Here is a 23,400-nt window from a genome sequence, read left to right on the forward strand (position 1 = left end):
ACGGAGTGCCTACTATGTGCCAGGCCTAGGCACACGGCAGCAAATTAAATCATCCCAACTTGAGACTGAGGCTTCTGAGGCAGCGCCAAGTCCCACCAGCTCCAGTCCACTTTGTGGAGATGGGTGAGGACTTGAGTGAGGCAGAGGTGAGCCCACCTCAGGCCAGCCCTGCTTCTATCTCCCCTGCAGACACCCAGCGCAGACCTATTCCACTACGACAGCATGAACGCCGTCAACTGGGGCATGCGAGGTGAGTGTGGGCCTCTCCTGGGACTTCGTTATAATGCACTGCTCACAACTGCCCATTTGACAAACGATTATGGCCCCACCCTGGGCTCTATCTAAACCCCGAGTTCCCTTTCATTTCCCATTCCCTCCCTTTTCCCCTGCTCCTCCCTCATCCTCTCAGGTCCCTGGCCTTGGGTGATCTCCAGGCCATTTGTCCCATCTGGATTCCCAGAGCCATCACAGAGTGCTTGCTTTTCTCCCAGTACTGCTGAGCTGGAGTTGCCTGCCAGTCCCTGGGAGGAGGGAAACACTCAGAGCCAGACACATTGTTCCCAGAAAAAATTCCATGAGCCTTATGCTGTGATGCCCTTCCACCAGCCTCATCTGGCTCCAGTAAGCAGGCTCAGGCAGGTCCACATCAAACGCTGGAGGAATCCCCCTGGAAGATGAAGGACTTCACCCATGTGTTTCATGGCCCCCAGGCTCTTCTTATGTCTATTCTAAATATCTCTAAAAACCTGTCCCTGGATCAGCCCAACCCCTTTCTCCATTGTATTCAAACCAGCCTTGATTTGGGATGAATTCAATAAGGACAGGGTCTCTATACCAGAAGCCAGTGTAGGGATGCAAAGCAAAGACTGATGGTTTCTACTTTTTGTGTGTCTCTTTTCTCTCTGCAGAGTACAAGGTAAAGATACATAGACCCTGGGGGTCTCTGGGACCCTGCAAGTTGCTACACTGGGGACGAGCGGGAAGATGACAGCACTGTCTATGCAGGGAAGGGAACATCGACAGATAACCCCAAGGGTCCTCTCAGGACTAGCATTTCCGGTCCCTCCTTGGGCACTTTCCCTGAATCCTGCCCTACATCTCTTGCCTCCTGAAACCAGACAGTTCCCTCAGGCCTCAGAGACCTTCCTGGAGGCTTGCCAGTCACAGATATGAGACATTCACACGCAGGAACCCTTCTGCTCCCATACCACGCTCATCCCTGGCAGTATCCGAGGACTCTGGGGCCTTGCCTTTAGGAGACAGCGCCTTGAGGCTGCCAGGAAACCCCAAAGAGGATGCACCAGTGCTTCCTCCAGACTTGATCATCTCTGGCCCTTCCTGGATAGAAGAGGGATCGCAGCCACCACCCTCACCCAGCCTACAAACACCCCCTCCTCTCTCCTCAGATCTACCCTTATGAACTGCTACTGGTGACCACAAGAGGGAGAAACCGACTGCCCAAGGATGTGGACCGGACACGTTTAGAGGTAGGTACAGAAACTGAGCAGGAGCCTCTGGGTTTGCAGTGCTTGCAGAAATTGACTGGTCTAACCCAGCTCGGGAGGGACAGACAGAATGAATGACATAGGGGTCACACAGCTGGTTGAAAAAGCAGAGACTCCTACCTGGTTTCCTTAGCCCAGGCTGTTCCTTGCTGTTCTGTGCAGCCTCTTGATTCAGTTAGCATCTGTAATGCACAGCTATAGTGTGTCTCCAAACTGGGCTGATACTTTTGCAGACGTAAGAGGAGAGCTGAATCTGGTTCCTGCCTTTCAAGGGCCTGCAGCCTGTGTGCTAAGATAAAACACAGCACTGGCGTTACACAGGACTGTATAGAAAACCAGTGCCTGCAGTGGGAAAGGATGGGGACAGTTCTCTGAAGGGGAAACATATAAGCAAGTCGCAGGCAGGACTCCCTAGGTTCCAACTCTGATGCTACCATCCCTAGGTGGACAGCTTGGCCACGTGACGAACTGGCCCCTCTCCAAACCTTAGCTTTCTCCTCTGTAAGAAGGGGTGATTGTCATGCTTCCCTCAGGTTGCCAAGTGACATACATGAGGCAGTACACACGGAGCCCTTGACATGGGATCCAGCAGTGTGCTGAGTAGAAAGCTCTCCAGAGCTTCTGTGCTGTTACTCGAAGACCACAAGGCTGGCTGTGCTGACACAGGCCTCCAGGGAGAGGGAGGAACTGGATGGACTTGGGGTGGGCAGGTCCAGGTGGACAAGGAGGGAGGAGCAACAGCGAGCGATATAGAACAGACGAGGCCTGAGCATGGCCTTGGGCTCTCGAGCCATCCAGTCCACTGGGTGTGGAGTTCCAGTCCCTGCTTACACCGACTCCAGAAGTACCCCCTGGCCCTTCCCTCCCTGCCTCTCCCTGGAACACCCTTTCCATCTCAGCAGCCTCTTCACTCCTCAGGGCTCCATTCTGGTGACGCCTGTGCCCCAGAGCCTCCCCAAAGCTTTCCTCAGGGTGTGTCGCTCACCTTCTCTTCCAGCCTCCTCCAGCCCTGTGTCCAGAGCACAGACCCAGTACCTTTCTCCTTTGCATCAGCTCATCAAGCCATCCATCTCCTCTGTCTGACACACTGTCATCTACCACAGGGCCTGGACTAGGAGAAGGGTCAGGAGTTGTCTGTGGAATTGAATGCAGGCTTGTAAGAGAGGAGGCTTGGCACTTCTTGGGACACCCTTGACCTGACAGCTAAGGAATCTGCCCAGAGTAGAGGGTTGAAGCCATAGGAGGAGGGTGTGGGCAGCCAGGAGGCTCTGTGAGTCCTTCCTGCTCTAGCAGGCTGGGGTAGCAGGGACAGAAGCTGGTGATTCTCCCCATGTAAGTGTCTGCCGGTGCTGATGGGGACAGCTCCCTCAGCAGCTCAGAGGAGCCAGCATTTAGGGATGAAAATGTTCACAAGCCTGGTTCATCCTGGATGACCAACTGCTCTGCTCCTAGACACCCAGGAAAACACAACCTTCTCTAAGAATCCCTTGAGGAGCTTTTTAAAAATACTAGTACAGGGTCCCACCCAAGTCCAATTAAATCGCAGTGTGGGGAAGGAGCTCAGGCATCAGTGTTCTTCAGAGGTTCCCAGGGATGTCTGATATGTAGCCTGAGCTGAGACTCCTGGGCTAGAGACCCTGCAGCAGCAGTTCAGGGTGGGCACTGAAGAAGGAGACCCCTCTGTCCTCAGGGAGCTCAAAGTATAGATACTTATTTACACAATAAATATTTCTTCAAACCTATTATATATACCAGATACTGCTCTAGGTGCTTGCAGTGTTATCAGTGAACAAACCAAGGACCCCTGCCCCCTTGGAGCTGGTGTTCTCATGTGAGGAGACATATAGTAAATGATACAATAATAAGGAAATGATACAATAATAAGGAAATAATAGTGTGTTGGGAGGTAACAGGGCTGAGGGGAAGGGGTAAGAGGAGAGCAGAGTGAGGGGGATTGGGAGCTGGAGGGGTGAGTTGCAGGCTTAAATAGGGAGGTCTGAGTAGAGCTTGTTGAAAACATGACATCTGAGCAAACACTTGAAGTATAAACCATGCTTTTATACAAAGGAAGCACATTCTGGGCCAGGGAAACAGCCACCGCCAAGGCCCTGACACAGGAGTGAGCCTGGTGTGTTGGAGGACAGCAGGAGGTGAGTGTGGCTGGGGCCACGTGAGCCCAGGAGAGAGGACGAGGAGGAGATGAAATCAAAGGAGATGGAGACTAGGCCACACCGTGCAACAGACACATGAAGAGATCCCTGCACTAACGAGAGTGCCAGGGAGTCACTGTGCCGAGAGCATGGCCCTCATCATCTCAGTCATCCGCACAGGATCCATGAGGGCAGGCACTGGCATGCTGCCACTCTCACGAGAGGACACTGAGGCTCAGTGATGTCGAAAGTGCCATGTCCAAGGCCACACACTCCTATTTGCCTGGCTCTAAAGCCCGTGCACACAGTCTTCATGCATTAAAGTCTGTGATGGATGTCCAGTGGGAAGGCTGCCATTTAATGCTCTGAGAACTCAGGAGAAAGGAGACTCCATGTGGCCCTCAACAGAGAGAAGAAAGCCTCAGATTCCTCAGTGCGTCCTACAGTGGCTACTTGAGTAGTTTCGGCTTAATTCCTTTATACTGTGTTAAAGATTTTTTAACACAGTGGCAAAAGCCAGCTAGAGAATCAATAGTAACCATCACTCTCCAACAACAGAAAAAGAACAGATTAGACTAAATTACAGCTCCCCTCAGGCTTTACTATGGAAGGGGCAGAGAATGTTCTCATATCCGCATATTTTCAGCACTTCAGTGAAAGTAAAACAGATCTGGGCAAGTCAATAGCATGAACAAAAGAAGAAGGACACTGTCTAGACTGAAGGAGTCTAACAACCAAATGTGACATGTGGGTGCTGTCTGAATCCTTATTCAAACAGACCAGCTCTAAAAGATACTTTTGAGACCATTGGGGGAATTTTATTATGGACAACTATTAGGTAATTCTGTGGAACTGTCATTTTTTTCTTGCCCATGCTGTTGTGGTTATGTAAGAAAATAAATACCCAGTATGCTTGGAGATGCCAACTGCTGTATGTAGGAGTGAAGTGACAGTATCTAGAGTTAAGACAATGAGAGGAAAAAGAAGAAAATGAGGTAGATTCTGATGGTCACTGAATCTGGGTGAGGGGCATGGGTGTGAATTGTGCTGTTTCCTCTCTTGTGTATTTTTGACATTGACCAAGAGGGTGGTGGGCATACGCCGCATTTGGAGTCAGGAGCCCTAGACTCAGTTCTGCTACCTACCTAGTGGCCTCCCCTCCCTCCTGGGCAAGTCATTCTAATTCTCTGACTTTTGCTTTCTCACTTTTCAGTTGGGTAGAGATAATTCCTGGTTTTCAGAGTGGTCGGAAGAATTAAAGGAGAAAAGGGTGAACGTACATATGAGCATGATAAAAATGCAATATAGATAACTGGTGGTAGGGTTACATACTAATTACCCAAAAAATCAACTCAGATATATAACCAGTGATCTCTAACAAAAGTATGATATATAACCAACAATATCTAACAAAAGTATCAAAGTTACCTTTACCTAAAGAAAGTTTGGAAATGTGGCAAAAACATTCATTCACAGTGACAACAAGCCAGAGAATTGGCTAATTGTTATGTGGCTGTACACATAATTCTCATTCAATTTCCTTCAATACCTGATGAGCTAATATAACTGGTAACAAGAGCAAGTGAATGCAGTAAGCTTTCAGGCAGGATATAGGCCATCTAATTCTCTCTTTAAACAAAATCATAAATTTTATTTAAAAAATAAAATGTCAGACCTCAAATTTTATTTGAAAAAAAAAATTTCAGACCTCCAAAAGAGTTTCAAGAATAGCAAAATGAGGATTCATTTATCCTTCACCAACTGTTTACATTTTGCCACATTTTAAGTGCCATATATTTCTAACTCAAAGCTTAGAAATCAAAGTTGTATCAACTTTCAACTCTGCTCAGAAGGGACAGGAGAAAGGACAGGCAAAAAGGGGTTTAAAAATCCACTAAGACAAGAAGAACAATGTTTCATTATGTGGCATACTTGTTTTCATATAACAAAGAGTATGGTATGGAGAAATTGGGAGAGGAATTTCCTTTTCATTCACTGACCTAAGGAAAAACCTTCCAGATTTTTTTGGTAAACTTATTACTAAGAGGAAATACACCCTAAAATCTTGGACATGCCTCCTTTTCTGTCCAAAGTAGACAGCAGTAACATTATGCATACACACTCCTGGACACAGTGCACGGGGCAGGGATGCAGAAAGGGGAGGCCAACTGAGAGGCACTCGGGAAGTCCCGCCTGAGTCTTGGGTAGAGAAAGCCTCTCCAGCCAGATCAACTACAGAGGTCCCTCCCAGGAAACACTCACTCACAGTCATCCACTCGACAGATACTCATCACACACCCTCCGTGGGTCAGGCACGGTGCCAGGCACAGCAGAACCAGAGGAAACGTACAGGAGCCACTCCTGCCTCTACCTGCCTCTCATGTCCTCGTTGTTCCCTCTGTCTCCTCCCCTCTTCTTCCAGCGCCACCTGTCCCAGGAAGAGTTCTACCAGGTCTTTGGCATGACCATCTCCGAGTTTGACCGGCTGGCCCTCTGGAAGAGGAATGAACTCAAGAAGCAAGCCCGGCTGTTCTAGGCAGAGGCTCTATAAATATATATGCATTTATATAAAGATATATGTAAAATCTCTATACTGAAGCTCGGTATAATCCTCTTGTGTAATGGGACACACTGCCTGCCATGAGACTTGCTTTTCTGTACCGTCAGGCAAGCCCACATCATCAAGATATTTTTATGCTCCTTACTTTCTCTTTTTTAAGTGCAATGGGGTTTGGGAAGGAATTTGTGGGGACTCCCATCCTTTTACTGGGGAGCCTTTTTATACTGAAACATCTGTCCTGACTTGAGTCCCCCAAGGTCCAACTCTCTTTCCTAAAAGAGGTGCCTGAAGGAGTCTCTCTTCTCTCTGCTTCTCGGCTCTTTCCCCCAACCTCCAGGGAGGATGCTGACTGTGCAGTTTTCACACTTCACTGGCCCCAGAGGGGCCCTTCTCAAGGTGGATCCACAGCGTTCTCCCCAAGTCACTGAACACCTTTGAGAGCCCTGAAGAATTTTCTCCCCCCCCCCCATTAGGACCTCAGTGCTGTCTGGGGGTGATGCAGCTAGAAATGTGGGTTTCGCATCTATTCGTTACAGAAATAAACAAATGGATAGGGCCTTGGCCTCTCCTCGCCTCTTCAATCCTCCTTCTATCCTTAATCCTCACCTCTCTAATCCTCCTTCTATCCTTAATCCTCACCTCTCTCTAGTCCAAGTCTATGACTCATGGTAGGAAAAGAAAAAGCACTGCCCTTTTCTGCATCATTACTTCCCATGGCCCCGTGCCTGGCCCCTACGTGAAGAACCCGAGGGAGAAAGTGGGAGCCAGGAGCAGGAGACAGCAGGACGCCGTTAGTGCCAGGGCTGCAGGACCCCTGGGGACCCTCCCTCATTGCTCCCAGAACTTCCGGACCCTCCCCCTTAGGAGGAGAGGTCCATTTTTGCAGCCTGTATTTTTCAGCCTTACTACAATCTATGTGCCTGACAACTCGCCACAGGGCTAATGTTCCCACCACGGCTCCAACCGAACAACTAGACAGACAACCTCTAACACACCCCTCCAAAGGTAATACAGACCACGTCCTAAAGGAAGCTTCCTGGCCTATGTTGTCTGGTCTCTGGGTTGGTAGAGCAGCCCAGCCACACCCCCACCAGTCCTCGGCTCCCACTGCAAAGGTGGCCACGCTTCACGGGGGAAACTTTTGAAGAATGACTGCTTATGAGATTCCAAATGGAGCACTGGCCAACGTCACTCATGGTCATCCTGATTTCCCCAGTGGCTGCCTTTCCTGCCTCCTTGCCTTCTGGAACAGGGATGAAAGCTTAACCATCTCTCCTCCCCTCCCCAAATCTGCAGCCATGAGTTGGTGATGGTGAGGCCTGTTCCTTCCTGGAGATGGCTTGAGTCAGATGGCGAAGGAAGGATGAAGAAGTGGAAATGAGTTATGACTCTCAAGAGGTTATGTGTTGTGGCAAATGTAGAACTGACTTCAACTCAACAAATCCTCACTGAGCACCTACCTGCTGATGCTGGGCACCTGCTGTATACTGAGCACTTAATGTGGGAGGGCAATGGGAATACTAGAATCATCAACCTGGGGCCCAATCTCAGGGGCATGCCTACTAAAAATGGGTGTCATAAGGCATGTACTCAAACATGATGGATGTGAGGCAGAGAGTGATAGGAGACAGCATGAGAAAGTGTGTGTGATGTTACTAAGAAAGCAGATGCAGCTGGTGCAGACCAAGGACAGCTTTCTGGAAGAGACTGCATCTAAGCGAAGTTCAGGAAGGTGAAGGAGACTGAAGGGAGGAGACTGTAACCTGAAAGGGTGATAGGATGAAGGGCCAGAAGGGAGGTCTAATATATTCTCATTTAAAATGTCCACCCTTTCTGCATCTTCTGTTTTTGGCCAATGTCTTTCAACTGTCCTGACCCTTTTAGAAAAGTCCCCACCCAGACACAATCATTGAAACTGCCTCATTATCGCTGGTTAAGAACTTGGAGAGATTGAAGGGCTTTGTTATTGTTGTTGAATATCTTTGTTTCCCATAAATGCACATAATTTCAACCCAGACTCGTGTCCTTCTGTCGTTTCTCATGTGAGTGGAAATGAGTGACATGGGGAGAGGCTGAACCATGCACATTTTTCAAAATAAAACTATCAGAGAGAAGCCCTCTCTTGGTCTCGGTTTCTCCTTTGATAAGAAAGTCTGACCAGGTAAGCATTACCCAAACTTTTTCCTGCAGAATGCAGGGTCCTAGAGGATGGAAGAGGTTGTTGCAATTATGAATAGGCTTCTATGATTAAAAAAAATAATAATAATGGTGGTAAGACCCACGTGAGCTGACGATTTCCCAAAGGTAGTAAATCTAGAGATGGGGAAGCACGGTATCAGAGTTCTCATCCTCAGTAAGCCAGAAATCCCCCACCTCTACACTTGACTTCATCTGAATCAGTGTTGCAGTTACTGACAAACACAAGAGGAGATCAAGAGTAGAACATGAAGTTCACTTCCCTACACATATGCATCAAAAATACATCTAAATGTTGAACAGTTCTCAAAGGAAACCGACTGAAAACTGGCAGAAGACCTCTTATACAACCAAAGCTGCAAGAAAGATCTCCATACAACCAGGTAGGACAAAAAAGAAAAATAAGGCATCAGGAAGGGGCCAGCAACCCTGGGGGGTAGTTATGAAAGAGGAAAGGTTCTCTCACCCTAGAAACCACCTTTGCCAGCTGGGAAGTCCACCAGAACAGGGAGCTAAAGGGGCCTGGTCTCTGCTTGCAAGGAGCGTGTGTGTGCTGGTTTGCTAGCAGTCAGGGCAAAGAGGGACCAGCACTTGATGGCTACCATGACCTCACATTGTCAACCCAAAATGCCATCTGGGCAGGGCTGCTAGTATGCACAGCAGCTAGGTGCTGAAACCTGGCCTTGAGCAGATGGCCCCTGGGAGAGGACTCAGTCCAGCTGTGCAGAGATTGCCTGGAGTGTGGCCTGGGCCTCCACTGTCAGTGTCTGCCACAGAGCACAGTCCACCATAAGACCTCCCACTGCCAGCATGCTCACAGAGGAAAGCAGCTCCAGCAGTGCATACTTTGCGAGCCCGCGCACAACAGGGGCAAGGCTGATGTCGGAGCCGGTTATCAGGGCTCCCATTCCAAGGAGTGGGCCCAAGAGCAAGTCCAGCATCACCAGACCGTGCTGGTGCGCACACGAGATGGCCCAACCTCAATCACACGACCCCCCCAGTAGACCCTGGAGAGGAGAACGCAGCTGTTCCTTTTCCAGTGGGAGCACTCTAGTCCTGCCTACCTCACACCACAGCTGGGAGTCATATCTGGGGTAGACAAGCCCTGGGAGGGTCCTATCACCGCGACAGCCCAGGTGCTAAGCGACAGCACAACCACTTCAATTCCTGCAGCCACAATGCCCTGGCCCCCAGTACCTGCCTAACACTAGGTCTCACAAAACCACAACGGAGAAAGGAACATGGCCTTGGGTTACTCCTAGGCAAAACCAAGGACACCTGCACAGGTGGTGCAGAGATTATCTCTGTCACTTGCTTCAGCACTCATATCCTTTGGGAAAGAGCATGCACTTAAGGGCAGTGCAGCCTTACTGAACCCAATCATCAGAGCTTCTACTTCAACAACAGGAGAGCAGACTCCACCCCCGACAGGGCTGTGACAGCCACAGAACTAGGCAGAGGTCTCCCCACACTTTGCAGTGCACACTCTAGTTACCACACCACCAATCACACCCACTATCAAAGGAATAATTTCCACTCCGAAAAAGACATGGCTGGCATTCGTACCAAAAATAATGGACTCACACAGTCTACACAAGGACACTTCCACATTAAAAGTCCTTTGAGACCACAGTAGGTAACTGTTTTTCCTAAATTCACAAAGATAAATTTAAGTAAAGTTAAAAAGAGAACCTATTCCCAATTAAAAGAGCAAGAGATAGACCCAGCAAGAAAAAAGGAGAAGACTCAAATCAATAAAATTAGAAATGAAAAAGAAGTCACAACAAAGAAATACAAAGGATCATAAGAGACTACTATGAGCAGCTACATGCCAATAAAATGGACAACTTGGAAGAAATGGACAAATTCTTAGAAAAGTATAACCTTTCAAAACTGAACCAAGAAGAAATAGAAAATATGAACAGACCAATCACAAGCACAAAAATTGAAACTGTAACCAAAAATCTTCAACAAACAAAAGCCAAGGGCTAGATGGCTTCACAGGTGAATTCTACCAAATGTTTAGAGGAGAGCTAACACCTATCCTGATCAAACTCTTCCAGAAAAGTGCAGATGAAGGAAAACTCCCAAATTCATTCTACGAGGCCAAGATCACCCTGATACCAAAACCAGACAAAGATGCCACCAAAAAAAGAAAATTATAGATTAATGTCACTGATGAACATAGATGCAAAGATCCTTAACAAAATTCTAGCAGAGTCCAACACATTAAAAAGATTATATATTATGATCAAGTCAGCTTTATCCAAGGGATGCAAGGATTCTTCAATATATACAAATCAATCAATGTGATATACCATATTAACAAACTGAAAGATAAAAACCATATGATCATCTTAGAAGAAGCAAAAAAAGCCTTTGACAAAATTCTATACTCACTTATAATAAAAACTCTCTAGAAAGTAGGCATAGAAGGAACATACCTCAACATAATAAAGGCTATATATAACAAACTCACAGCAAACATTATCCTCAATGGTGAAAAACTGAAAGCATTTCCTCTAAAATCAGGAACACGACAAGGGTTCCCACTCTTACCACTATTATTCAACATAGTTTTGGAAGTCTAGCCACAGCAATCATAAGAAATTAAAGGAATCCAGATTGGAAAAGAAGTATAACTCCCTGTTTGCAGATGATGTGATTCTCTAAATAGAAAACTCTAAAGATCCCACTAGAAAATTACTAGAGCTAATCAATGAATACAGTAAAGTCCCAGAATATAAAAGTAATACACAGAAATCTCTTGCTTTCCTATATACTAACAATGAAAAATCAGAAAGAAATTAAGGAATCAATCCCATTCATCATTGCAACAAAAAGAATAAAATACTTAGGAATGCTGCTGCTGCTGCTGCTAATTCACTTCAGTCATGTTAGGAATAAATGTTCCTAAAGAAACAAAAGACCTGTATGCAGACAACTATTAAGACACTGACGAAAGAAATCAAAGACAATACAGAGATGAAATGATACACCATGTTCTTGGATTAGAAGAATTAATATGGTAAAAATGACTATACTACCCAAAACAATCTATACATTCAACGCAATCCCTATCAAACTACCAACAGTATTTTTTACAGAACTAGAACAAATAATTTCACAATTTTTATGGGAACACAAAAGACCACAAATAGCCAAAGCAATCTTGAGAAAGAAGAATGGAACTAGAGGAATCAACCTGTCTGACTTCAGACTATACTACCAAGTTACAGTCATTAACACCAGCACAAAAACAGAAATACAGCCTAATGGAACAATATAGAAAGTCTGGAGATAAATCCACACACCTGTGGATTTGACCAAGGTCAAATTTTTGACAAAGATTTATCTTTGACAAAGGAGGCAAAAATATACAGTGGAGAAAAGACAATCTTTTCAACTAGTGGTGCTGGGAAAACTGGTTAACCACATGTAAAAGAATGAAATTAAAACACTTCTAACACCATACACAAAAACAAACTCAAAATGGATTAGAGACCTAAATGTAAGACCAGAAACTGTAGAACTCTTAGAGGAAAACATATGCAGAACACTGACATAGATCACAGCAAGATCCTTCATGAATGGAAATAAAAACAAAAATAAACAAGTGGGACCTATTTAAAATAATATAAATTTAAAAGCTCTTGCCCAATGAAGGAAACTATAAGCAAGCTAAAAAGATAACCCTTAGAATGAGAGAAAATAACAGCAAGTGAAGCAACTGACAAAGAATTAATCTCCAAAATATACAAGCAACTCATGAAGCTCAATTCCAGAAAAACAACCCAATCAAAAATTGGGCAGAAGACTTCCACAGGCATTTATCCAAAGAAGACATACAGATGGCTAATAAACACAAGAAAAGATGCTCAACATTGCTCATTATTAGAGAAATGCAAATCAAAATTACAATGAGGTATCATCTCACACCAGTTGGAATGGCTATCATCAAAAAGTCTACAAACAACAAATGCTTAGGAAAGGGAACTCTCTTACACTGATGGTGGGAATGCAAACTGATACAACCACTATGGAGAACAGCATGGAGATTTCTTTAAAAACTAGGAATAAAACTCCCATAATGACCCAGCAATCCTGCTACTGGGCATATGCACTGAGGAAACCATAACTGAAAAAGACACATGTACCTCAGTGTTCACTGCAGTACTATTTACAATAGCTAGGACATATGGCAACCCACTCCAGTATTCTTGCCTGGAGAATCCCAGGGCTGGAGGAGCCTGGTGGGCTGTCATCCATGGGGTTGCATAGAGTTGGACACGACTGAAGCGACTTGGCAGACTTGACAGGACATGGAAGCAACACAGATGTCCACCAGCAGATGAATGAGTAAGGAAGTCGTGGTGCATATACATAATGGAATACAACTCAACTATAACAGATTTGAGTCAGTTCTAATGAGGTAGATGAACCTAGAGCCTATTATACAGAGTGAAGTAAGTCAGAAAGAAGACAAATATCATATATTAACACATATACTAGGGAATCTACAAAGATAGTACCAAAGATCCTACGTGCAGGGCAGCAAAGGAGACACAAAGAACAGACTTTTGGACACAGTGGGAGAAAGAAAGGGGTGGGATGATTTGAGAGAATAGCATTAAAACATATACATTACCATATGTAAAACAGATAGCCAGTGGGAGTTTGATGTATGATGCAGGGAACCTGAAGCCAGTGCTCTACGACAACCCGGAGGGATGGGGTAGGCAGGAGGGTGGGAGGAGGGTTCAGGAGGGAGGGGTCACATGGATGCCTATGGCCAATTCATGCTGATGTATGGCAGAGGCCATTACTATATTGCAAAGTAATTATCCTCTAATTAAAATAAATTAATTAATTAAAAACAAACAAAAAGAAGAGGAAAAATCACTTGAAAGAACAATAAAACAGACCTCTCCAGTCAACTAGATGCCAAGTTCAAGAAGGAGGCTATAAAAATGCTAAAGGAATTAAGAAAGATTATCAACAGAAATGCACATTACTGTAACAAGGAACTAGAAACTATAAAGAGGAACCAATCAAAACCAGACAACTGAATTGCCAAGATAAACACTAAGCTAAAAGCAATGAATAAGACAAAGATACCATGAAAAAAGAAAATCACTGGCCAATATCACTGATGAACATAGGTGCAAAAATCCTCAACAAAATAATAGCAAGCCAAATCCAACAGTACATTAAAAGGATCCTACGCCATGATCAAGTGGGATTTCTCCAAGGGATGCAAGGATTTTTCAATCTACAAATCAATCAGTGTGATACACTTCATAAAATTTTGAAGAATAATCACATCATCATCTCAATAGATGCAGAAAAACCCTTTAACATATAATAGGAACTCTCCAGAAAGTAGACTTAGAGGGAACATAACACAACATAATCACAAGCTGGAATCAAGATTGCTGGAAGAAATATCAATAACCTCAGATATGTAGACGATACCACCCTAATGGCAGGAAAGCACAGAGGAACTAAAGAGCATCTTGATGAAGGTTAAAGAGGAGAGTGAAAAGCTGGTTTAAAACTCGACATTCAAAAAACTAAGATTATGGCATCCCATCCCATCACTTCATGGCAAATAGATGGGCAAGCAATCGAAAAAGTGGGAGATTTTATTTTCTTGGGCTCCAAAATCACTGCAGATGGTGACTGCAGCCATGAAATTAAAAGACGCTTGACCCTTTGAAGAAAAGCTATGACAAACCTAGACAGCATATTAAAAAGCAGAGACATCACTGCCAATAAAGGCAAAGCTATGGTTAGATCCCAAGTCTGTATAGTCCAACCTATGGTTTTTCCAGTAGTCATGTACAGATGTAAGAGGTGGACCATAAAGAAGGGTGAGTGCCAAAGAATTGATGCTTTTGAACTGTGGTGCTGGAGAAAAACTCTTGAGACTCCCTTAGACAGGAAGGAGATCAAACCATAGTAATGGAATGGGAATCAACCCTGAATATTCATCGGAAGGACTGATGCTGAAGCTGAAACTCCAATACTTTGGTCACCTGATGTGAAGAGCCAATACACTGGAAAAGACCCTGATGCTGGGAAAGATTGAGGGCAGGAGAAGGGGGTGACAGAGGATGAGATGGTTGGATGGCATCACCGACTCAATGGACATGAGTTGGAGCAAACTCTGGGAGACAGTAAAGCATAGGGAAGCCTGGAGTGCTGTAGTCCATGGGGTCACAAAGAGTTCCATGTGACTTTGCAAATAAACAACAACATATATGACATATATGTCATATACAACCACCAACAGTTAACATCATGCTGCTGCTGCTAAGTTGCTTCAGTTGTGTCCGACTCTATGCAACCCCATAGACGGCAGCCCACCAGGCTCCCCCATCCCTGGGATTCTCCAGGCAAGAACACTGGAGTGGGTTGCCATTTCCTTCTCCAAGTTAACATCATACTCAACAGCAAAAAGCTGCAAGCATTTCCTCTAAGATCAGGAACAAGACAAGGATGTCCACTCTTACCACTTTTATTCAACATAGTTTTGGAAGTCCTAGCCACAGCAATCAGAGAAGAAAAAAATTAAAAGGACTTCAAATTGCAAAAGAGGTTAAACTGTCACTGTTTGTACATGGCATACTATGCATAGAAAATTCCAATGATGTTACCAGAAAACTACAAGAGCTCATCAACGAGTTTGGTAAAACTGCAGGTTACAAAATTAATACACAGAAATCTGTTACACTTCTATACACTAGCAATGAAAGATGAGAAAGAAATTAAGGAAACAATCCCATTTATCACCACTTCAAAAAGAATACCTAGAAATAAATCTACCTAAGGAAATGAAAGACCTTTGTACTATAAGACACTGATGACAGAAATCAAAGAGGACACAAACAGATGGAAAGATACACCATGTTCTTAGATTGGAAGAATCAATATTTTCAAAATGACTGTACTACCCAAGGCAATCTCAGATTCAATGTCATCCGTATCAAATTACCAATGGCATTTTTTACAAAACTAGAAAAATTTTTAATTTATCTGGAGACACAAAAGACCCTGAATAGCCAATCTTGAGAAAGGAAAATAGAGCTGGAGGAATTGGGATCCTGGACTTCAGACTATACTACAAAGCTACAGTAACCAAAACAGTATGGTACTGGTACCAAAACACCCCACAGAATATAAATGAATGGAACAGGACAGAAAGTCCAAAAATAAACCATGCATACCTGGTCAATTAATCTACAACAAAGGAAGCAAGACTATACCATGGAGGAAAGACAGTCTCTTTAATAAGTGGTGCTGGGAAAACTGGACAGCTCCATGGGGAAAAATAAATAAATAAATCACAATGTTCTTCAGTATCATACAGAAAAAATAAACTCAAAGTACACTAGAGACCTAAATGTAACACTGGACAGTAAAAAACTCTTAGAGGAAAACATAGGCAAATACTCACTGGCAGAAATTGCAGCACTATCTTTTTCAATCCATCTCCAAGACTAATAGAAATAAAAATAAAAACAAGTGGGACCTAATTAAACTCAAAAGCTTTTGCAGAGCAAAGGAAACCATAAACAAAACAAAAAGACAACTCACAGAATGGGAGAAAATATTTGCAAATCTTGTGACCAACAAGGGATTAGTCTCCAGAATTTACAAACAGCTCAGAGGCTTTAACAGCATAAAAACAACCCAATCAAAAAAATGGGCAGAAGATCTAAACAGGCATTTCTCCAAAGAAGAAAGACAGATGGCCAAGAGACACATGAAAAGATGTTCAACATCACTAATTAGTAGAGAAATTCAAGTCAAAACTACAATGAGGTATCACCTAACCCCAGTCAGAATGGCCATCATCAGAAAATCTATAAGTAATAAACACTGGAGAGGGCATGGAGAAGAGGGAACCCTCTTACACTGTTGCTACAAGTATTACTTGGCACAGTCACTATAGAGAACAGTATGGAGGTTCCTTAAAAACTAAATGTAGAATTACCATATGATCCTGCAATCCCACTCCTGGGCATATATCCAGAGAAAACCATAATTCAAAAAAAGCACATGCACCCAATGTTCACTGCAGCACCATTTACAACAGTTAGAGACATGAGGCAACCTAAATGTCCACAGGGAGAGGAATGGATAAAACAGATGTGGTACATAAACACAATGGAATATTACTCGGTCACAAAAAAGAATGAAATGTTGCCCGCTGTAGCAACACAGAGGAACCTAGAGAATAGCACAACATGTGAAGTAACTCAAAGACAAATATTAATCACTTATTATGAAATATAAAAAAATTATACGAATGAATCTATTTATAAAATAGAAACAGACTCACAAATATAATTTTTAAAAACACCTAAGCTTATCAAAAGGGAAAGGGAGTTGGGGGGGGAAAATAAATTAGTAGTTTGGGATTAATAGACACATATTTTATATATAAAATAGATAAGGAACCAAGATTTACTGTATGACACAGGGAACAACTTTAATACCTTGTCATAACCAATAATGAAAAATAATCTGAATAAAAAATAAAATAATATATATAATTGAATAACTTTGCTATACACCCAAAACACAATATTGTAAACCAACTATACTTTGATTTAAAAATAATCATAGTAATAGTTCCTCATTATTAAGTACCAAGAGTGTGCCAAGTTCTTTTTTATTACTAAACTTTTTACTTTGTACTGGAGTATAGCTGATGAAATGTGCCAAGTTCTATGCTAAGGTCTTTCCACCCATCATCTCATTTAAGCCTCTGTTAACAACCCAAGAGGTATCATTATTCTTACCTGCATCTCGTAGAGGAGGAAGCAGCTTTAAAGAGGATGCATAGTAACTGTGGTGGTGCCAGGAGCCAATTCCTACCTCTCTGACTGAAGAAATCAGGTCAACCACTCTTATCAGGTAGGATGCTTTCAGTTGCAAGAGTACCTTCTTAGGGACGTCCCTGATGGTCCAGTGGTTAAGAATCCACCCTGCAATGCAGGGGATGCAGGTTTGATCCCTGATTGGGGAAGTAAGATCCCATATGCCTCAGAGCAACTAAGCCTGAGTGCCGCAAGCACTGAACCCACATGCTTGAAAGCCCACACCCCAGAACTAGAGAATCTGTGCACCACAACGAAAGATCCCCCCGACGATACAATGAAGATCCTGCATGCCGCAACTAAGAACTGATGCAGCTAAATAAATAAATACGTTATTTTTTTAAGTACCTTCTTAAAAGTGACTTTAACAATGAGAACACATTACCTTGCCAACTAGAAAGAGGTCCCAGGTGCAGGGCTAGTCAATTCAGCAACTCAGTGATACTGTTGGGAGCCCAGATTCTTGGCATTGTTCCACTCCATCATCCTCAGGTGTGATTCCTCAGGTTTAGAAGAGGCTGCTGTGGTGCCAGGCATCATGTCCTGCCACAATCACACTGAGAAACAGGACAGAAATTTCCCTCTGTGTGTCTCTTTTAAGCAGACAAACCTTCCCAGAAGTCCTCAGTAGGCTTCTCTGCAGGTTCTGCTGGCAGACCTACAAGACAGGCCCATGCTCTGGTAGCAAAAACAGCTGGTATCTGTTTTTTGCATTTCAGACTCAATAGTGGGAGGCTGATGCCCTCTGGTAAAGAAGAAAGACAGGGCAGACGGGGAGTGGCCTCTGGGTTACGCGATCACAGGGCTTCAACCACAGTCACTCTCCCCTCAGAGAATCGCAATGCACGTTACAAGAAGTTTTATGAAGTTTGTTTTGTGACATAAGTAAGAAATGTTAGACTTACTTTATTTCATCCATTCTAAGATATAAACTTTTTTTCACATTTAGACGTCTATGATGATGAAATGTGGCTTAAAAGGAGCTCCTTTCCCGACTTCTTATTCTATGATTCCTCTAAATATCACCCCCATCACAGCCCCTTGAGACAGGTGGCTAAAATGTATAAAAGGAAACTCAAGAATGTTTCCTTGCCCCCTGGCTACACACACACTCAGAAAGTATTTATTTATGGAGCATCTGCTGTGAGGCAGGAGCACTAAGGACACAACTGTGTGCAAATCAGGTGTGAGCTCTCATGTAGCTCGTCTTAAAGAGGAAACAAGACTGTAAACAAGTGAACAGAAAAAGAGATGGCACATGAGGTTAACTGCCACGGAGACACAAACAGGGCACCAGAAAATAGGAGCAGAAAGGAGCTCACTTCATGCTCTGACTGAAGGATGACAACGAAGTGCCCAAGGGAAAAGCGGGGATGGGAGCATTTTAGGCACAGAGAGCAGGGCATGTAAAGGCACTGAGGTGACTTGATGTATCTAGAACCAAAATACAACGGAGAGACGCAAAGGAAGGGGAGCTGGAGGGCAGGCAGAGACCAGAACATGCAACGGGCCTGGAAGGACACCTCTCAGTCACGCAGGCTACATGAAGATCGTCTGGCTTGCACTGTGGCTGCACCTATCAGAAGCAGGGAGAAATGTTCTAAGTCTAGCTGCTCAAAGTGTGGTCCCCAACCAGCACCACTGGGGCCACCAGGGAGCTTGTGTCAAGTGCAGAATCTCAGGCTCCACTCCCAACCTACTCAATCCAAACCCATATTTTAATTAGACCGCCGGGTGCTTCACACACATAGCGAAGTTTGAGAAGTGCTGCTTTAAACCATCTTTCTATTTTGGACAGGGATGGCAACATTTTGTGTCTGACTTCCTGAAGTTCTAGAAGGGAGCCCTTTCCCTGTGCACATGACTTCTCTGGACACTGGAGGGCAACCTTACATTAATAAAGCAGAACTCAAAACTAGGGGCCACAGAAATCACAGAAGGTTAGAGCTTAAAGACAAGGCAATGGCTGCATTTTGCAGCCACAGAAACAGACCCACTGAGCATTGAGCAGAACAGGACAAGCTGCCAGCTCTCCTGTGCCCAGAGCTGTTCGTCCTCACAAGGCACCTGGTGTGGAAACCCGAGGACCGGCTGTGGACGGTGTCAGCAGCTGCAGCTGGCCACTGAATGGAGCCAAATGTGGAGAAGGGCTTGGAATTCAAGGGCAACAAAGTACTGCTAAAATTCACAGCAATTATGAAGTGAGTTTCCAAAGTTATGCCAATTCTGTTAACGCCCCATGTGTAATTAAATTTTAAATACTTCATTCCACATCAGATGTCAAGTTGCTAAAACTCTTGATCACACAGTGATAAACATCTGCTTTTACCTACAGAGCTGCGAGCCACTGCCAAGCTATTCAGAAGCCCTAAAGCAAGACTAAATAAATAAAATCCAGAAGCCGTGACGACTAGGGCTGGCCTCTATCACCCAAGCATCTACATGCCTCTTCACCTGGCCTCCAATGTGATTTTTGGCACAGGAGCACAGGCAGAAAAACCAAAGGCTTGCAGTCGCGCCCATGGTTAGTCCTTGAGGTAAGTGAGGGCCAAATGTACAGATGAAACAGGTCGAAAAATTAAGGTGACATCTATGCCCATGTCCAAAAGTGTTTCCTCCTTGGGGGAAGCTGTCCTAGTGTTTCCCAAATTTCAGTCACTCGAACACCACCTCCACAATTTTCATCATTTATTAATATTTACTTAATGCTATTTATGTGATACTTTTCTTTCAATTGATTTATTCCTGACTTTTCTATTTATCAGTATCAAATAAAGACCAACTTTATGCTTTTAATACTAATTCAGATCAATTCATAACTCTCCAAATATGTTGGCCTGCTGCTGCTGCTGCTAAGTCGCTTCAGTCGTGTCCTACTCTGTGCCACCCCATAGACAGCAGCCCGCCAGGCTTCCCCGTCCCTGGGATTCTCCAGGCAAGAATACTGGAATGGGTTGCCATTTCCTTCTCCAATGCATGAAAGTGAAAAGTGAAAGTGAAGTCACTCAGTCGTGTCCGACTCTTAGCGACCCCATGGACTGCAGCCCACCAGGCTCCTCAGTCCATGGGATTTTCCAGACAAGAGTACTGGAGTGGGGTGCCATTGCCTTCTCCGATGTTGGCCTGAGTCACATCTAAACCTACCTTACATATTCACCACGAGCCTGAATTCCACTTTGCCAATTATTGTTCCCTTCAACATAAGTGAGAGCAGAGGAAAGACATATATTCCCTCAGTCTTTTCATGATGACTGTTCTTTAGAAAACTAAAGAAAAAAAATCTGAAGATGCTTCAGAGAAAAGAAAACACAAGTACTCTGACAATCAAGCAGGGCAGAGTTAACCCCACCCCACCTCAGGGAGCCAAAACTCGCGTATTCCACAAGCCTGTTCCCAGAACATCATGTCCAAGGACTTCCTGTTTGCTACGGTTTTCACTGGATCCATCCATCTCTGCTGCACTGGACTGTGAAGACTTGCCTGCTTGGGCACCACTGTGAGCTGTGGCAGAAGCATGACAGCACCACGGCTAGACTCAGCCTCCCTGAGTACGAACCTCAGCCTCCCCATTTACCTGGAGGGTTATGGGCTCAAGTGTATACCCCCAAAATTTATATGTTGAAGCCCTAACCCCCAGTTCCCTAGAATATGGCTGTATTTGAGACAGAGCCTTGAAAGAGGTGATGAGTCAAAATGAGGCAGGAGGATGGGCCCTATTCCAATCTGACTGGTGTCCTTATAAGAAGAGAAGATTAGACCATAGGGAGAGATGCCAGGAATGTAGGTGCACAGAGGAAAGACCATGTGATGAGGCAGCAGGAGGGTCACCACCTGCAAGCCAAGGCGAGAAGCCTCAGAGGGGAGTAACTGCTGACACCTGGCTTGGGGACTTCCGGCCTCCAGAACCAGAAGAAAATACATTTCCATTGTTTAAGCCACCCAGTCTGTGGTATTTTGTTACGACAACAATAGCAAACTAATACACCACATGAAATGAGACTTTCAAAACAGGAGTAACAGCACTTATTTCATTAGATGGTAAGGACTGAATGATGTGCTTCAGGCACAGTACCTGGCTGCAAGGGGTGGGGGGCGGTTTCTCAGCATCTTCCTTACTCTTAGATCAGGTGCTTTACCCTTACCTGAATTCCCACCAGCAGTAAAGGTGTGCAGACCTCGAGCCTTGGGGCTTTCTTTGCCACAGATTGAGGCACCACCTGAAGATGAAAACTGAACAGAGGAAGGTGAAGTCAGGAGATGGAAAGAAAGTAGCAACCGCTTTGTGTTCCTGAATCTGAGCTTATCTTAAATCCAACTTCACCTTTCAAATCCCGAGTTACCTTTTGAGTTAATAACTTATTAATTCCTTTTCTGGTTTTAGCTGGTTTGAGTTGTTATTATATCACTTGCCATCAAAGGAGTTGTGACAAACACACTGGCTCCCAGAGTGAATTAATCACATCAGCTTTGCTGGGTTAGGGAAATTACGCAATCCCAGTTTCAGTAGTGCCTATATCGGCTCCTGCAGGAGCAAGAGATAGGCCATGTGACTCACTAAGGAAGCACTTGTGAGGAGTCAAAACGTGCCTCAGTCAGTCACGAAACGTGCTTGTAGGACCTGGACCAAAGGCCTATTTGCTCCCAAAGCCCTCCTTTGGATAAAGACTTTATTGTCATACAAAAGAAATGCGCCCAAGACTCAGGTCTTGCCTACCTGGATCAGGAGAAAACAGTTCGTCCTTCTGACAAAGTAACGGCACTATTTAATTTTAAAAAACATAACTACAAATTGTTACCCCTTCTCAGACTCTGTGGGTAACAGGCGCTGAAAGCGCCATAGTCTTCGTATCCGAGGGTATCAGGTGTGTCCCCACAGGGAAGGAGGAAGCTGGTAGAATTTACCCCATTTCCAATGGTCTGGCTTACATAGACCCTGCAGAGGGCAGCCTGGATGTGCGGCTGAGAGTTCAGTGTTCCTTAATATTTCCATAAGCATCTGACAATGTTTCCAGAGGAAATGCACCTTGATTACAATAACCTGTACTTTTACACTAAGCACTTTACAAACTTCACTTAATCCTCTGGGTACTACTTTCATTCTCATTTTACAGATGAGGAAACTGAGCCCTAAATACATAATTCATTCAAGGTTTCACAGCTGTATGTCACAGAAGTCTAGAGCCCTTGGCACCACTCCCCAATTCTGCCTCTGAGATCTTTTGTGATTCCAGGCAAGCTTTCTTCCCCTTTTGGCTTCAGTCCTCATTGGACAAACAAAGGGACCAGCCTGGCTAAAGTCCTGGGCTCCTCTCAGCTCTAAAGTTCTTCTAGTTCCAAGGTTAAGAAATTCACTTTGCACTCTGCACCCTGGCATCAGCCTGCATGCTAGAGATGAAGAGGGGAAAGGCAGTGCACCCTTTCAAAAGAGAATTAGTCCCTGCTGCAGGGTTAAAAGATGGGCATCACCTTGGCCCCCAGGTAGAGGCACCCAGCTGGACAGACTCTCTAAGTCTTCATAGGCCACAGTTTTTCTCAGGGTTCCTGTATGCCACTTTTAAGCCCACAGGGGTATTTTAGTTGGCCCCTGCAATGTTTTAAAACAGTTGGACTTGTTTACCAATATTTTAAAATCAAAAGCTGAAATCTGGATTCCTGGATTTTCCTGAAAAGTCTGAAGAGCTGGCCACTCCAGGCCCATGTTCCCCTGGCCACACTGCACTGAGTTGCTGGCTCCTGGCATTCAGATGCAACAAGAGTGCTCTGCTTTTCCAGGCGGTCAGCTCATATACACACCTCCCCTGACTGGTCCTGAGGGTACTTCTGCCTGTGAGCCTCACTTAAGGAGCCAACGGTGCTCTTTTCCTGAAGGATCCTAGGGGTGGGGATGTGCAGCACTGGGGCATAAGAACAAACGCTCCTTTTCCTGCAGACACAACTGTGCTCTGGGCTCTGTGACAGCTGACACCGAACCTGTGGCCTGGGTGCAGGTAGGAACCTGGCGCCTTGGAACAAAAACCAGAAAGTGCAACGAAAGAAGAGGTTTTCATCCAGCCATGAAACTCTCCTTCCCCAGTAGCCACCACTCAGACCTCTATCTGCTT

At 44.6% G+C, this 23,400-nt stretch overlaps 1 protein-coding gene and 1 long non-coding RNA gene across 13 annotated transcripts in view; one reads left to right on the plus strand and one right to left on the minus strand.

The window, feature by feature from the left end:
- The window catches only part of ABLIM3 (actin binding LIM protein family member 3), a 132,761-nt gene extending 124,531 nt beyond the window's left edge, over positions 1–8,230 (plus strand). Inside the window, exons 20-23 of one of the 2 annotated variants that reach the window (XM_012178759.5) lie at positions 190–250; positions 909–916; positions 1,407–1,487; positions 6,078–8,230. In XM_012178759.5, coding sequence (XP_012034149.2) covers positions 190–250; positions 909–916; positions 1,407–1,487; positions 6,078–6,191 — 264 coding nt within the window. In that variant the 3' untranslated portion in view covers positions 6,192–8,230. Of the gene's footprint in view, positions 1–189; positions 251–908; positions 917–1,406 lie in introns of both variants that reach the window. The other variant, XM_060416591.1, reaches the window with a different exon arrangement.
- Positions 1–23,400, minus strand: part of LOC105606707 (uncharacterized) — a 108,285-nt gene that overhangs the window by 9,911 nt on the left and 74,974 nt on the right. For 7 of the 11 annotated variants that reach the window (XR_006059988.2, XR_009600895.1, XR_009600896.1 and 4 more), the window contains 4 exons: positions 21,442–21,529; positions 17,685–17,856; positions 17,222–17,407; positions 1,626–2,639 (listed from right to left, as the gene is read on the minus strand). This is a non-coding gene — a long non-coding RNA (uncharacterized LOC105606707). Of the gene's footprint in view, positions 1–1,625; positions 2,640–17,221; positions 17,437–17,684; positions 17,958–21,441; positions 21,530–23,400 lie in introns of all 11 variants that reach the window. The other 4 variants (XR_006059995.2, XR_009600898.1, XR_009600897.1 and 1 more) reach the window with 3 other exon arrangements.

This window comes from Ovis aries, chromosome 5 (assembly GCF_016772045.2).
Source record: "Ovis aries strain OAR_USU_Benz2616 breed Rambouillet chromosome 5, ARS-UI_Ramb_v3.0, whole genome shotgun sequence".
NCBI classification, from domain to species: domain Eukaryota; kingdom Metazoa; phylum Chordata; class Mammalia; order Artiodactyla; family Bovidae; genus Ovis; species Ovis aries.